General features: G+C 44.0%; 1 protein-coding gene across 1 annotated transcript in view; it reads left to right on the top strand.

Moving 5' to 3' along the window:
* Positions 1-257: 257 nt before the first annotated feature.
* The window catches only part of ARHGAP42 (Rho GTPase activating protein 42), a 359221-nt gene continuing 345776 nt past the window's right edge, over positions 258-13702 (top strand). Inside the window, exon 1 of the mRNA XM_033949795.1 lies at positions 258-545. Within this exon, the coding sequence (XP_033805686.1) occupies positions 392-545 (154 nt within the window). The 5' untranslated portion in view covers positions 258-391. The remainder of the gene's footprint in view (positions 546-13702) is intronic.

Raw genomic sequence — 13702 nt, forward strand, 5'->3', positions numbered from 1 at the left:
TGGGAATAAAGTAAAACCAGGACAGACGGGGGAAAATGCTTAGGTTATATATATGCTAAAAATAAAATAAATCAACTTTATCCGGGAGCAAGCAGAGAGAGTCTCGTTAACAAATGAGTTCAGCCACAGCTGGTTTTCTTGGGGGGGGGGGGGGGTGGGAGCGAACGCAGAGGAAGTCGGCGCTGGGGCTCTCTCTCTACGTCACGTTCGAAGGGGCGGGGCCCGGGCGGCGCGAGGCCGAGCGCTTCATGGCTCCCGGCAGAGCTGCAGCGGCAGCGACAGGCGAAGCGTCGGGGCGCCGCGGATTTAAGGCAGGGCGGAGGAGATCCGGGTGATCCGAGAGGATCGGGGGTGGGGAATCCGTCTTTTCCCACCTGGACCCGCTCCGGCCATGGGGCTGCCTACCCTGGAGTTCAGCGACTCGTTCCTGGACAGCCCCGATTTCCGAGAGCGCCTCAAGTGCCATGAGATCGAGCTGGACCGGACCAATAAGTTCATTAAAGAGCTCATCAAAGACGGCAACATGCTCATCGGGGCACTGAGAAGTGAGTGAGTGGGCGGGCCGGGCGGGCAGGGAAGGGGGGGCCGGGCGGGCGGCCGGGCAGGGAAGGGGGGCCCGACCTCTTTTTGTTTTGAAAGAGCTTGGGGAGGGAGGGTTGCCCAACCCTTCTCCCCCCCCTTTCTGAATCAAAAAAAATTAAAAGTTGATCAAAAGTTCTCTGTCTACAGATTGATGTGGGTTTGGGGGGCCAGTTGGGCGTCTAGCAGGGTGGCGATCGACAGAGGTGAGCTTATTTGTGCTCGCTGCGCTTTGATTTCATGTCAAGGCAAGAAAGGTAGGAGCGATTGGTGTGTGTGTGTGTGCAAAATGTAACTCACAACGGGAACAAAGTGGATAGTTTGGCTTGCAGACCACGAAGTGCTTGATATTTGAAACAGATGTATCTTCGGAGGTTCTGGGAGTAATCTGCCATCACTTCAGGCTTAGTTTTCATTTGTGCGAGAAGTTTTTCCCTGTTTGGATAGATCCTGTACTGCGAGATGTTCTCCCCCCCCCCCTTCCCTCCCCGTGTGAATTCAAGACTTGATATGATCGAAGGAAAACAGGATAGTGTCCTGGAAAAAGCCGTCATGAATATGATCAACGCGCTAGATGAGTTAAAATAACTTTAAAAATAAAAACTACTGATTTCTTTATTTGCTCTGAGGGTGGAATCGGCCGCACTTTATTTTTGACTTTGATGTTGTTTGCTGGTTCTTTGTTTTTGCGATTATTAGGTGGTGGGGGGAAATCTGCTTTGGTCATTTCTGTGTTGCTCAGATAAATTAAACTTAAATGCAAAATTTGCTGGCTTTAAGTGGTTCTAATATTTGTTTGGACCTAGTCCTTTTGCTGGAAAGGTAACATATATGTACACTTCTAAAATGTAGTTTTCATTCATTTCTTAACTTGCTAGTTGTTTGCTTCTGTTCAAGTAGGAGTCTGAGCTATGCTAGGTCAGATGAGAAATTATATTTTAAAAAAGGAGGGTGGCATACCAGCCGGGACCCAGCTCAGGAAGAAACCTTATCTGATCAGCTAAGTTGCATTCTGAAGTCTCCCACCCTGGCCCAGTGGATAATCTGTTTTGATGAATGTGGTGTCATATGCTTCTGTGCTTTTTTAATTTGATAAAATCTTCTGCCCCTTTAGGCCAGTGTCCTTGTTTTAACTCCCTGGGAGATATCTAAGCTGCAGAGCGGGAGGAGGGAGAATCTCCCGGCGGTTACTATGGCGACAGGAGCTATAATTAAGTAAATATTGATGGTGTGAGAATATGACTGGGGATGGGGGTTTGAATGAGGTAAAAGCACCTCCATTACTGAGTGGTCTTTGGCTGCCCGCACCCTCCCTGAGCCCAAGAAGTTAAGGGGGTGTCCTGTCCTGGCAGGAAATAAAAAGTGGATTGCCTCCGCTTAGTAGCGGAGGTAGTTTAAGGCAACGTTATGAGGGCTCTGGAGTAAAGGGATTGGAAACCTTGAGAGTGAAGCAGATGGGTGAAGACCTGCTGGAGAACTAAGGGGCTAGATTCACTAACCAGCCAATCGCACCCGATCCGTGGCCCATCCGCGGCAGGCTGACTGATCCACAAAGGGTCAGTATTTAAATGGGGGTGATCGGACCACACGGATCGCTAGTGAGCGATCCTGAAGCATGCGCAGACCATCTTCATTGACTGTAGATCAGGGGTCTCAAAGTCCTTCCTTGAGGGCCGCAATCCAGTCGGGTTTTCAGGATTTCCCCAATGAATATGCATGAGATCTATGTGCATGCACTGCTTTCAATGCATATTCATTGGGGAAATCCTGAAAACCCGACTGGATTGCGGCCCTCAAGGAGGAACTTTGAGATCCCTGCTGTAGATGGTCTGCGCGTGCTTACAAAAGCAGCATTTTTTTTTTTTTCTTTAAAACTTCACTTTCGAGCCCGTGGTTTTAACCCGCTTTAAACCTGTGGGTTAAAACCATGGGCTTACACTGCAGGGAAGAGCAGGAGAGTCGGGGCAGAGAGCACGGCGGTAGTCGGAAAGGACCCTAGCGACTGTTCCTCAGCAGTTGCTTATTTTTGATCGGTCAGCCCGGTCGGTGTCCCTCTCTTTTTTTTTTTTTTTTAGTGAATTGCTGCCTGCATGCATGTGCAGATCGGAGGATGATCGGGACAGAGGCTAGTGAATCGGGGTCGGAGGAAAATCGGATCGCAAAGGGGTTGCAAACCGATCAGTACGCTTAGTGAATCTAGCCCTAAGTTGAGCAAGGAGTACTGTACCACGAGGATGCAGACGGACGAGGAGGGTCCGGGGGCTGTGATTGAGTCCATTAACTGGAAAAGAACCCAGTTGGGCGTTATTGAGAGACAGTGAAAACAGCCCCGGGTTGTCCTGCCCAGTAAGAAGGGTTTGAGCCCGCTAGGATCAGAAGAAATAAAAGTGGATGGGAGGAGAGTATTCAGCTGTTATCAATTTGGATGTTAATTAAATTTGAGCTGGTTTTTATATTTAAAAAAAGTATGGAAGCAGAATTTGTGCAGCAGAACTGAATGCGTGACCGAGATGTGAAAATACTCCCTGGCCTGCTGGAATTTAGCCTGCCCTTAGCCTATGCCCAGCTCCATCAAACACAACTCTTTTTTTTTTTTTTTTTTTTAATCCTGGACTAGGTACCTTCCCCAAAGAGCTTAGCAGGCATCCTGAACTGTTTTTGAACGGGGCCAGGGTTGCACTTGCATTAGAACTGTTCGAAAGCTCATTGTAGAGTTTCCTAATGTGTGAGTAGAGAAATATTTTGCACCCCAGTGCAATAACTGAGTAGTTTTTGAGAAGGGTTGCATGCAACATACCAAGCGTCAAATAGATTAGTGAAACTAAGGGCTGTCTCAAGCGATACAATAATAATAACTTTATTCTTCTATACCGCCACAATCTTGCAACTTCTAGGCGGTTTACAATCGAGAGGTCTGGACATTCAGCGAGTTACAATGTGCAGATAGTCAGAGGAAATACAGAGTGCAGAAACATTAAGGAAGCAAAATTATAGATATACAATTTGCTGAGTGAGAGTATACGGTATACAGATGGAAGAAATTTCCAAGTGGGCCTGTTAGGAGAAAGCCATGCAATTCAAAAAATACAGCGAAAATTACAATATGATAACAGTAGCAGTTTATATATATCACAGAACCATGAAGTTCTATGCGGACTTAAGAGGGGAGAGAGGAAAAGGGTAAGAGGTCAGGAGGGCCGTTATTGAGGAGAGAGAGAAGAGCAGGTCAGTTGTTTAGGAATTTCAGGAACAGGTGTGTTTTTAGGCGCTTCCTAAATTCCTCGTAGGTAGTGGGCAAAAGCAGTTGATCTAGGTCTTTACCCCATAAGGCTGCTTAGTGTGAGAGAAGGTGATCATGGTGTTTTTTCAGTTTGCAACCTCTAATTGGAGGGGAAACGAAGTTTGAATGTGTGCTTCTCTTACAACCCCTAGAGCTCCTGTCCCATCCGCTGCGTTGCAGCCAAACGGGGAAAGCAATGGATGGGAAACAATTTTGTAGCCCCCCTTGCACCATGTACGGCCACTCTACCTGTACATAGCTTACTATGACCCTGGTGAACCTTGACATTAAATCTGGTTTCCCACATTAGTGTGTGGAGTGTGTGGCACAGTGGTTGGAGCTACAGCCTCAGCACTCTGGGGTTGTGGGTTCAAATCCCGCGCTGCTCCTTGTGACCCTGGGCAAGTCACTCAGTCCTCCATAGCCCCAGGTACATTAGATAGATTGTGAGCCCACCGGGACAGATAGGGAAAATGCTTGAGTACCTGATTGGTGGTATATATATTTTAAAAAAACTAATAAACTTGATATAGTCCAGTCAAATTTTTTTTTTTTAAATAATTTTTATTATTTTATTAAATTACAATAGTGTAATATAGTAAATTGACAACATGAAAATATTACAAGAAAACAATATTACAAGCAGAAAGTATAGAATCATAACCATAACCGCTCCCCTTCCATCAATTATTGATATTAACAATATTAAACATCTTAATAAGAAGATTCAATATCTATGTTAATCAGTATCTATCCCTACACAACCCTCCCGCCCATCCCAACCCAGATGTGTAATGAAAAAAAAACTCAGAAGGCAATATATTATCTATTACTTTGAATTCGCAAATAATGCCAATGGATTCCAAATTTTGTTAAGTAGAACACTACTTCCTGAACGTTCTGCGTTTACTCTTTCAAATCTATATGTAGTCCATACATTTGTCCACCAAAATGTGTCATTTAACCTATCATGATTTTTCCAATTTTTTTGTGATCATTTGAACCCCAATACCAGTTAAAATCAAGAAAAGACGGCTTTTATAGTTGTCAAAGGGAGGTTTAATATGTAAAATGGTACTGAAAGGTCACTTGGACACACAAAGTCAGAGGCGTGAAGAAAGTACAAGAGATTTATTACAGAATGCATGCTGGACCCCTGAGCTCCAAGGTGGCTCAGAAGTGCCAAAACCAGGAAGTTACAGAGATATTTATTCATTTTTCTGGCTATACAACTGAATTCTAGAAAAAGCTTTTCACGTGTTACTTTTCTTAATACTCATTGGTTCTAAGCTCACACTAGCAGGTCACTAGCAGGACACTTATCTAGCTCTTACAGTTAAATGTACAGAAGGGCAGGGTACATCATGGCTCAAACTCTTATCTATTTAGCTTACAATGTGGCAAGGTAGGGACATACATTTTAGGCAGATGAAGTCAATAGATTGTACACTTTCTTCAGCTATGTAGGCCAGAGCAATATTTTAAACAACAGTTAACCATTTCATGACCCTACAGTACCACAAATTATTGCTTCATATGTTAATGAGATATCTGAATCTAAAACTAAATTTTATATGCCGATTCATCCCTCGAAACGGGCTCGACTCGGTTAACAAAATTTTCATAAATCGAGTAAAGAATGAAAGATAAATCTCTGCTCCAAAACCATTCTTTTGAAACGGATGAATCTATTCAAGATTTCTGAAATAAGTGAGTTAAAAACCAAAATGAAACCAAAACGTTGATTCTATGAAAATTTTGGTGAGAGGCTGGGATCCAAATGAACTGAGCCTGCCATCTGATGATCCAACAAGATTATAAGTGTTTTATGGTGAAACTGAATAGTCCGTCATATTTCTCCTTGAAATTTCAGTGTTTGCCACATATGGAATGTTATTCTGCAAATAAATAGTCAGTCCAGAGCTTAACTGTTCATAGCTGCTGCACCACCCCACTTGGCCCCTCATCTCCTGACATCTTTCGTTTCTCCATCCAAGCACATCAAAAAATTTAAAGAAACTTGCAGGTCTTTCATGCTGTCTGGAGGATGAAGAAACCAGACGTGAAATCCCCCGTTAATGCCAGCCAGAGAATGATGTAACCTCTTAACTCTTCCAGAGACCTGGCGTTAAAATCCTGGTGTTAGAAAATCCTGCACTTAGGGCTCCTTTTACAAAGATGCGCTAGCGTTTTTAGCGCACCGGATTAGCGCGTGCTACCCAAAAAACTACCGCCTGCTCAAGAGGAGGCAGTAGCGGCTAGTGTGTGGGGCATTTTAGCGCACGCTATTCTGCGCGTTAAGGCCCTAATGCACTTTTGTAAAAGAAGCCCTTAGTCTTTGGCAGGGCTGTGGAGTCGGTAGATAAATGTTCCGACTCCGACTCCTCAGTTTTTTGTACTTCAGACTCCGACTCCAGGTACCCGAAATTTCCTCCGACTCCGACTCCACAGCACTGGTTAATTTTCAGATCGTTAAAATGGAATGTCAAGTTGAGAGAAATGAGCATTTTCGACACCACCTTCTTTTTGCTTTTAATCAAGGTTCTAAGGCCGTAGAAGCTGCTCGCAACATTTGTGCTGTGTATATAGTGGGTGCTATAGCTGAAAGAATCGCTCGTGATTGGTATGCCAAGATCAAAAATGGAGTCGGTAGATAAATGTTCCGACTCCGACTCCTCAGTTTTTTGTACTTCTGACTCCGACTCCGACTCCAGGTACCCGAAATTTTCTCTGACTCTGACTCCTCGACTCCGACTCCGATTCCACAGCCCTGGTCTTTGGGTCCTTAGAACATTTCTTTGCTTCAGTAGCTAATGCCTTCATTACCATGGGATTTAAACGAGTTGGTGTGAGGCAGGGGTAGGCAGTTCCGGTCCTTGAGAGCCATAGCCAGGTCAAGTTTTCAGGATATCCACAATGAATATGTATGAGATGGATTTGCATGCACTGCCTCCTTGAGATGCAAATCTATCTCGTGCATATTTATTGTGGAGATCCTGAAAATCTGACCTGGCTCCGGCTCTCGAGGCCGGAATTGCCTACCACTGGTGTGAGGGTTTGCGCACATTTTGTTTATAAGAACTTGTTTTAGCATTGGGTAGCCATACAAGTAAAGAAAACTATGCACACAAGCTGTACCCTGTTTTTTGTTTGTTTGTTTGTTTTACACGATGACTCCTCTCACCATATGTGCATTCATGGAGACAGAGAGATTACACACCCCTCTCTCTATCCTGGTGCATGTGAAGCCCCATTTTGCACAGTTTGGCTTGATCAGAATAGGGACGTTCACAATGTCCAGCCCATTTTACAAAAAGCTCACGGAATGCGGAGCATTCTGTAAAATACGTATAAGGCCATGGAAAATAACATACGTTTATCTAAATATGCACTGGGAGCATCCATTTCTTAAGAGGGGGAAAACATGGTCGAAAAGAGAAGCACCCCTTTGTGGCTTGTGGTGCTGCTGTTTTTGTCAGTGGTTATGCGTAAGGGTCAATGTAACAATTGACATGTGTGAGGGCCAGCACATATGTGTGATAGTACTGTTTCAGAGAACTACAATAAGTATAGTGGATGCCAATGATAAGAACATAAGAATAGCCTTACTGGGTCAGACCAAAGGCCCATCAAGCCCAGTAGCCCGTTCTCACGGTGGCCAATCCAGATCGCTAGTACCTGGCCAAAACCCAAGGTGTAGCAATATTCCATGCTACCAATCCAGGGTAAGCAGTGGCTTCCCCTGTGTCTTTCTCAATAACAGACTATGGACTTTTCCTCCAGGAATTTGTCCAAACCTTTCTTAAAACCAGCTACACTATCCGCTCTTACCACATCCTCTGGCAACGCGTTTCAGAGCTTAACTATTCTCTGAGTGAAATTTTTCCTCCAGTTGGTTTTAAAAGTATTTCCCTGTAACTTCGAGTGTTCACCTTAGTCGAGCTTCTAAATTTATGTTCTTCCATGTGTCAAGTCATTTTAAAGACAGGGTGAAGCACATGTGACCTCTCACTCACTCTGTGAAGCTCTTTCTGAAATAATCAGCCTGCTGTCATTTGTGTGCCTTGGAGGAGTACAGGGGCTGATGTGAAAGCTGTTAAAATGTGTATTCCTATGGATCATTGGAAGTACGGTACATATACACCAGTGTCTCAAACTTTTTTTTAGCTCTGGCACACTAAACGGAGCAAATGTTTCTCATGGCACATTATAACTGAAAATATAAAACTGAAAAACCATCAAAAAATTAAATTTGAGAGTTATTTATTTAAAGTTATTTTAAGCTATGTATAGGTAATTGTAACAATGCTGAAACTAAAGTAGATCGAATAGAATTGTTAATCAATAAGATGGATGTGCTTGTTTTTGAGTGCAAATTAACTCAAAAAGTGGCTCGATAGTCCACAAGCAGACATACATTTCATCATCCACCATCTGCAGTCGTTTTTTTTTCAATTTAATTTCCGTCAGAGCTGAAAATCCAAGTTTGCAAAAGATGAGAAGATCCAAACAGTAACAAAGCCTTTATTGCTTTGTTGCTCAATACAAATAAAACTAAAATGACTTGCTGTTAGTTTTCATGGACCAATCAGATCAAAGAATGATGCTTGCCTGGGCGGTTGTATCTTTCCTGATGCACACAGATGCTCATAACATTGACAGACTTGTGAATGTGACGTACATGTCATCTATTCAGTGTATATTTATAAAGGGAATTTTTAAAAATAAAGTAAAATTCTGGAATCTCTCGTGGCAAACCTGGAATCTCTTTGGGGCACACCACTGTGCCCTGGCACACAGTTTGAGAGACACTGATGTACACATTTGCACTGCCCTAGTGATGCTCACAGCATGCGGGTAAATTGTGCACAGTCATCCTAAATCACCCTAGACCAGGGGTGTCCAACCTGCGGCCCTGTGAAGTATTTTGTGTGGCCTCGGTCAAGGGAAGTGTTTTCCTCTGCTGCCCACGGGTGTTTACCGTCTTGCCGGCTCCCTCCTCTATCTTGTTGCAGCGTTTGCGCATTTGTGCGGCCCCAGAAAAATTTTTTTCAGCCAGTGTGGCCCAGGGAAGCCAAAAGGTTGGACACCCCTGCCCTAGACTCAAATATCTTTCCAGCTGAAATTGGGAGCCTAGCCATGAGTGGGCCTGGGTGGTCTGTGGTTCTTCTCCTTTGGAGTTAGGCCCACCCAGTTAGTGGCAACAAAACAGGTAAATGAGAACTGGGAGCAGCGTTGACATTCGCACTGCCTATTGTCCATCCAAATTAACCTTGGAACGTACCAAAAAATAGGTCCTGGGTATGAGAATGGCACAAATTTTGCACTTGTTCTTAAAAGATGTAAATGTGTATGTATATTTGTCTTATGTAGCCACATGGTCTTCATCATAAAGCATATGGGAACAGACTTAAAGATCTCGATATATATATTTTGGAGGAAAAGCGAGAGAGGGGAGCTATGATAGAAATGTTTAAATACCTATGTAGCATAAATGCGCATGAGACGAGTCTCTTTCATTTGAAAGAAGGCTTAGGATGAAGTTGAGGTGATAGACTCAGGAGTTATCTCCAAGGTAGGGAGAACGAGAGGGCACTCTCTCTAAAGTTGAAAGGGGATAGATTCCGTACAAACGTAAGGAAGTTCTTCACCCAGAGAGTGGTAGAAAGTTGGAACGCTCTTCCAGAGGCTGTTATAGGGGAAAACACCCTCCAAGGATTCAAGACAAAGTTAGATAAGTTCCTGCTGAACAAGATCGTGCGCTGGTAGGGCTAGTCTCAGTTAGGGTGCTGGTCTTTGACCAGAGGGCCGCCGCGTGAGTGGACTGCTGGGCATGATGGACCACTGGTCCGACCCAGCGGCGGCAATTCTTATGTTCTTATGAAATACATTTTTTTACAGAAAGGGTGGTAGGTGCATAGAATAGTCTCCTGGTAGAGGTGGTAGAGACGAGAGACTGTCTGAATTCAAGAAAGCGTGGGACAGGAGGAGATAGTGGATGCAAATGGGCAGACTGGATAGGCTATTTGGCCTTTATCTGCTATCATATTTCTGAGTTTTTTCTATTTTTTATTAGAGCTCATCCATCACTGCTGTGCCTGTGCTCTGCCCAAATTACATGCTCGAATACCTACATGCAGATAGTATAAAACGTAGGCGAACTCTCAGTGTGTTTACTTTATACATGTGTATACAATTAAGCAATGCTATAACAAGACTTTCCCAACTGTGAAACAGGTGTCAAACACTGAAAAGCCCTTATAAAATGATCCTTGATGATATTTATAGCAAGGCTTTTAGGCTGAGCAGTTAGTTACATGTATTGTACAAAGACTTCTTTTTTGCCTCACCAGACCAGGACACAACCTAGTAGTGTAGAAAGGTTGAGCACAGCGGTCTTAAACTTGTGGCCTGCCAGGTACTATTTTGAGGCCCTCGTTGTGCACTCCACAAGTGTTCGGCGGTCGCTGTAACCTCGCGCAAACGCTTTTCTGCGTCTGTACGCGATTGTGAGGTGGAGTCCAATCGAGTGCAGATGCAGGAAAGTGCTTTGGCGAGGTTACAGCAGCGAGACGGGCAGCTTGGAGCAACAGTTGGAGGCAGCGCCACTTGTGCGTGTGTCCGGTGCTGGAGGAGGTGAGCGCTGTGGATTCTTTTTCACTTTCGGCATGTTGCACGGCTTTCAGCTGTGTATAGCGGAAATTATCAGAAGCAATTAAGGAAAGATTTATAAACTATAATTTAGTTTAAAAATCTTTCCTCAATTGCTTCTGATAATCCACGTTTTGGATTCGTAGGTACTTGGAGGGCCGCAGAAAAAATAGTTAGGGGTCCTTTTACTAAGGCCCGCTAGCCGATTTAGCACATCCTAAATAGCACACACTAAACGCTAGCACGTCCATAGAATCTAATGGATGCGTTGGCTAAATCTTCTAGTGCGCCTTAGAGGGCCTCAGAAAAAATAGTTAGGGGTCCTTTTTCTAAGTACCTACGAATCCAAAATGTGGCCCTGTATAGGGTTTGAGTTTGAGACCGCTGGTCTAAGAACATAAGAATTGCCGCTGCTGGGTCAGACCAGTGGTCCATCACGCCCAGCAATCTGCTCATGCGGCGGCCCTCTGGTCAAAGACCAGCGCCCTAACCGAGACTAGCCCTAACAGCGCACGCTCTTGTTCAGCAGGAACTTGTCTAACTTCGTCTTGAATCCCCGGAGGGTGTTTCCCCTATAACAGCCTCCAGAAGAGTGTTCCAGATTTCTACCACTCTCTGGGTGAAGAACTTTCTTACGTGCCCTGTCTAAGAACTATAGAGTGCCCTGTTGTTCTCCCTACCTTGGAGAGGGTGAACAACCTGTCCTTATCTACTAAGTCTATCCCCTTCAGTACCTTGAATGTTTCGATCATGTCTCCTTTCAATCTCCTCCGTTCGAGGGAGAACAAGCCCAGTTTCTCTAGCAGGACTTGAGGTAATATTAGGTGACCTGGCTATGCGCCTTTATCCGCTCCTAGGTGCAAACAGTTCAATTTTTTTTGTTACCTTCATATGTTTCCTGAAACTCCGTCTCATCTCTGCCCAAACACTTCCCCCGGGAATACCTGTCTCATTGGACAGAAAAAGTTTGCCTCATGAGGTTTGCACTTCATAAGAACATAAGCAATGCCTCTGCTGGGTCAAACCTGAGGTCCATTGTGCCCAGCAGTCCGCTCGCGCGGTGGCTCAACGGGTCCAGGACCTGTGCAGTAATCCTCTAGCTATACCCCTCTCTCCCCTTTTCCAGCAGGAAATTGTCCAATCCTTTCTTAAACCCCAGTACCGTACTCTGCCCTATTACGTCCTCTGGAAGCGCATTCCAGGTGTCCACCACACTTTGGGTAAAGAAGAACTTCCTAGCATTCATTTTGAATCTGTCCCATTTCAACTTTTCCAGATGCCCTCTTGTTCTATTATGTTTTGAAAGTTTGAAGAATCTGTCCCTCTCTACTCTCTCTATGCCCTTCATGATCTTGTAAGTCTCTATCATATCCCCTCTAAGTCTCTGCTTCTCCAGGGAAAAGAGCCCCAGTTTCTCCAATCTTTCAGCGTATGAAAGGTTTTCCATCCCTTTTATCAGATGTGTTGCTCTCCTCTGAACCCTCTCGAGTAACGCCTTATCCTTCTTAAGGTACGGTGACCAATATTGGACGCAGTACTCCAGATGTGGACACACCATCGCCCGATACAAGGGCAGGATAACTTCTTTCGTTCTGGTTGTAATACCCTTCTTGATTATACCTAGCATTCTATTCGCTCTCTTAGCGGCTGCTGCGCACTGTGCCGTCAGCTTCATTGTCATATCCACCATTACCCCCAAGTCCCTTTCTTTGGTACTCTCATTCAATAACATCCCTCCCATCGTATAGTTGTACCTCGGGTTTCTGCTTCCCACATGTAATACTTTACATTTCTCAACATTGAACTTCATCTGCCATCTCGTCGCCCATTCCCCTAGTTTGTTCAAGTCCCTTTGCAATTCTTTGCAGTCCTCTTTAGTCCGAGCTCCACTAAATAGTTTGGTGTTGTCCGCAAATTTTATTATCTCTCACTTCGTCCCCGTTTCTAGATCATTTATGAATATATTAAATAGCAGCGGCCCGAGCACTGAGCTCTGCAGAACACTACTCAAGACCCTCCTCCAGTCCAAATAGTGGCCCTTCACTCCTACCCTCTGTTTCCTACCCGCCAACCAGTTTCTGATCCATCTATGTACGTCTCTGTCCACCCCATGGTTCTTCAGTTTCCAGAGTAGACGTTCATGAGGCATCTTGTCAAAGGCTTTTTGGAGATCTAGGTATATGATGTCTATGGGGTCTCCTCTGTCCATCCGTTTGTTAATTCCTTCGAAGAAGTGCAATAAATTAGTTAGGCACGATCTCCCCTTGCAGAAACTTCGTTTATGTGCATTCCCCCCCCCCCAATCCATTTTGCAAGTGCTTATTTCTGTGGGTAAAGGTTTTTTTGACCTGCTGGAAACTTTATGAAATCATCTCAGCTCAGAACTCAAATCTTAGAAATTTGTTAAAATCTCTCTCTACGTATATACATCCATAGATTGTTTGATTTATTTTATAAAGAAGTTTGAATATACTAAAAATTGCATAGCGTATTTCCCTTCCCATGTTTCATAAGAATATAACACTAGCTATACTGGGCCAGTATCCTATTTCCACAGTGCCCAAACCCAGGTCACAAGTACCTTGCAGGAGCCACATTCCACCCTACCAATCTCAGGGCAAGCAGTGGCAGCCTACTGAGGTTTCCTCCAGGAACTTATCCATCCCTTTTTAAACCCAGTTGCAGCTAACCACTGTTACCACATCCTCTGCCAATGAGTTCCAGAGCTTAACTATTTGTTGACTGAACAAATATTTCTTCCTATGTGTTCTAAAGGTATTTACATGTAGTTTCATTGAGTGTCCCCCTAGTCTTTGTAATTTTTTAAAAGTAAAAAAATCAATTAACATTTACCCTTCTACAACACCCAGGATTTTGTAGACTTCAATCATATTGACCCTCCAGCCATCTCTTTTTTTCCAAGCTAAAAAGCCCCTTTAGCTTTTCCTCACGAGAGGAATTTCAATCTCTTAATAGTTTTGGCTGTTCTTCTTTGAACTTTTCCTAATTCTGCTATATCTTTTTTTGAGATACAGTGACGGGAATTGAATGCAATACTAAAATTGAGGTTACCCATCAAGGTATTATAATAGTCTTATTTATCATCTCTTTCTTAATAATTCCTAGCATCCTGTTTGCTTTTTTGGCTTCAACCACACACTGGGCGGGAGATTTCAACGTATAATCTACAAT

The sequence above is a fragment of the Geotrypetes seraphini genome, chromosome 6 (genome assembly GCF_902459505.1).
Source record: "Geotrypetes seraphini chromosome 6, aGeoSer1.1, whole genome shotgun sequence".
Taxonomy (NCBI): Eukaryota; Metazoa; Chordata; class Amphibia; order Gymnophiona; family Dermophiidae; genus Geotrypetes; species Geotrypetes seraphini.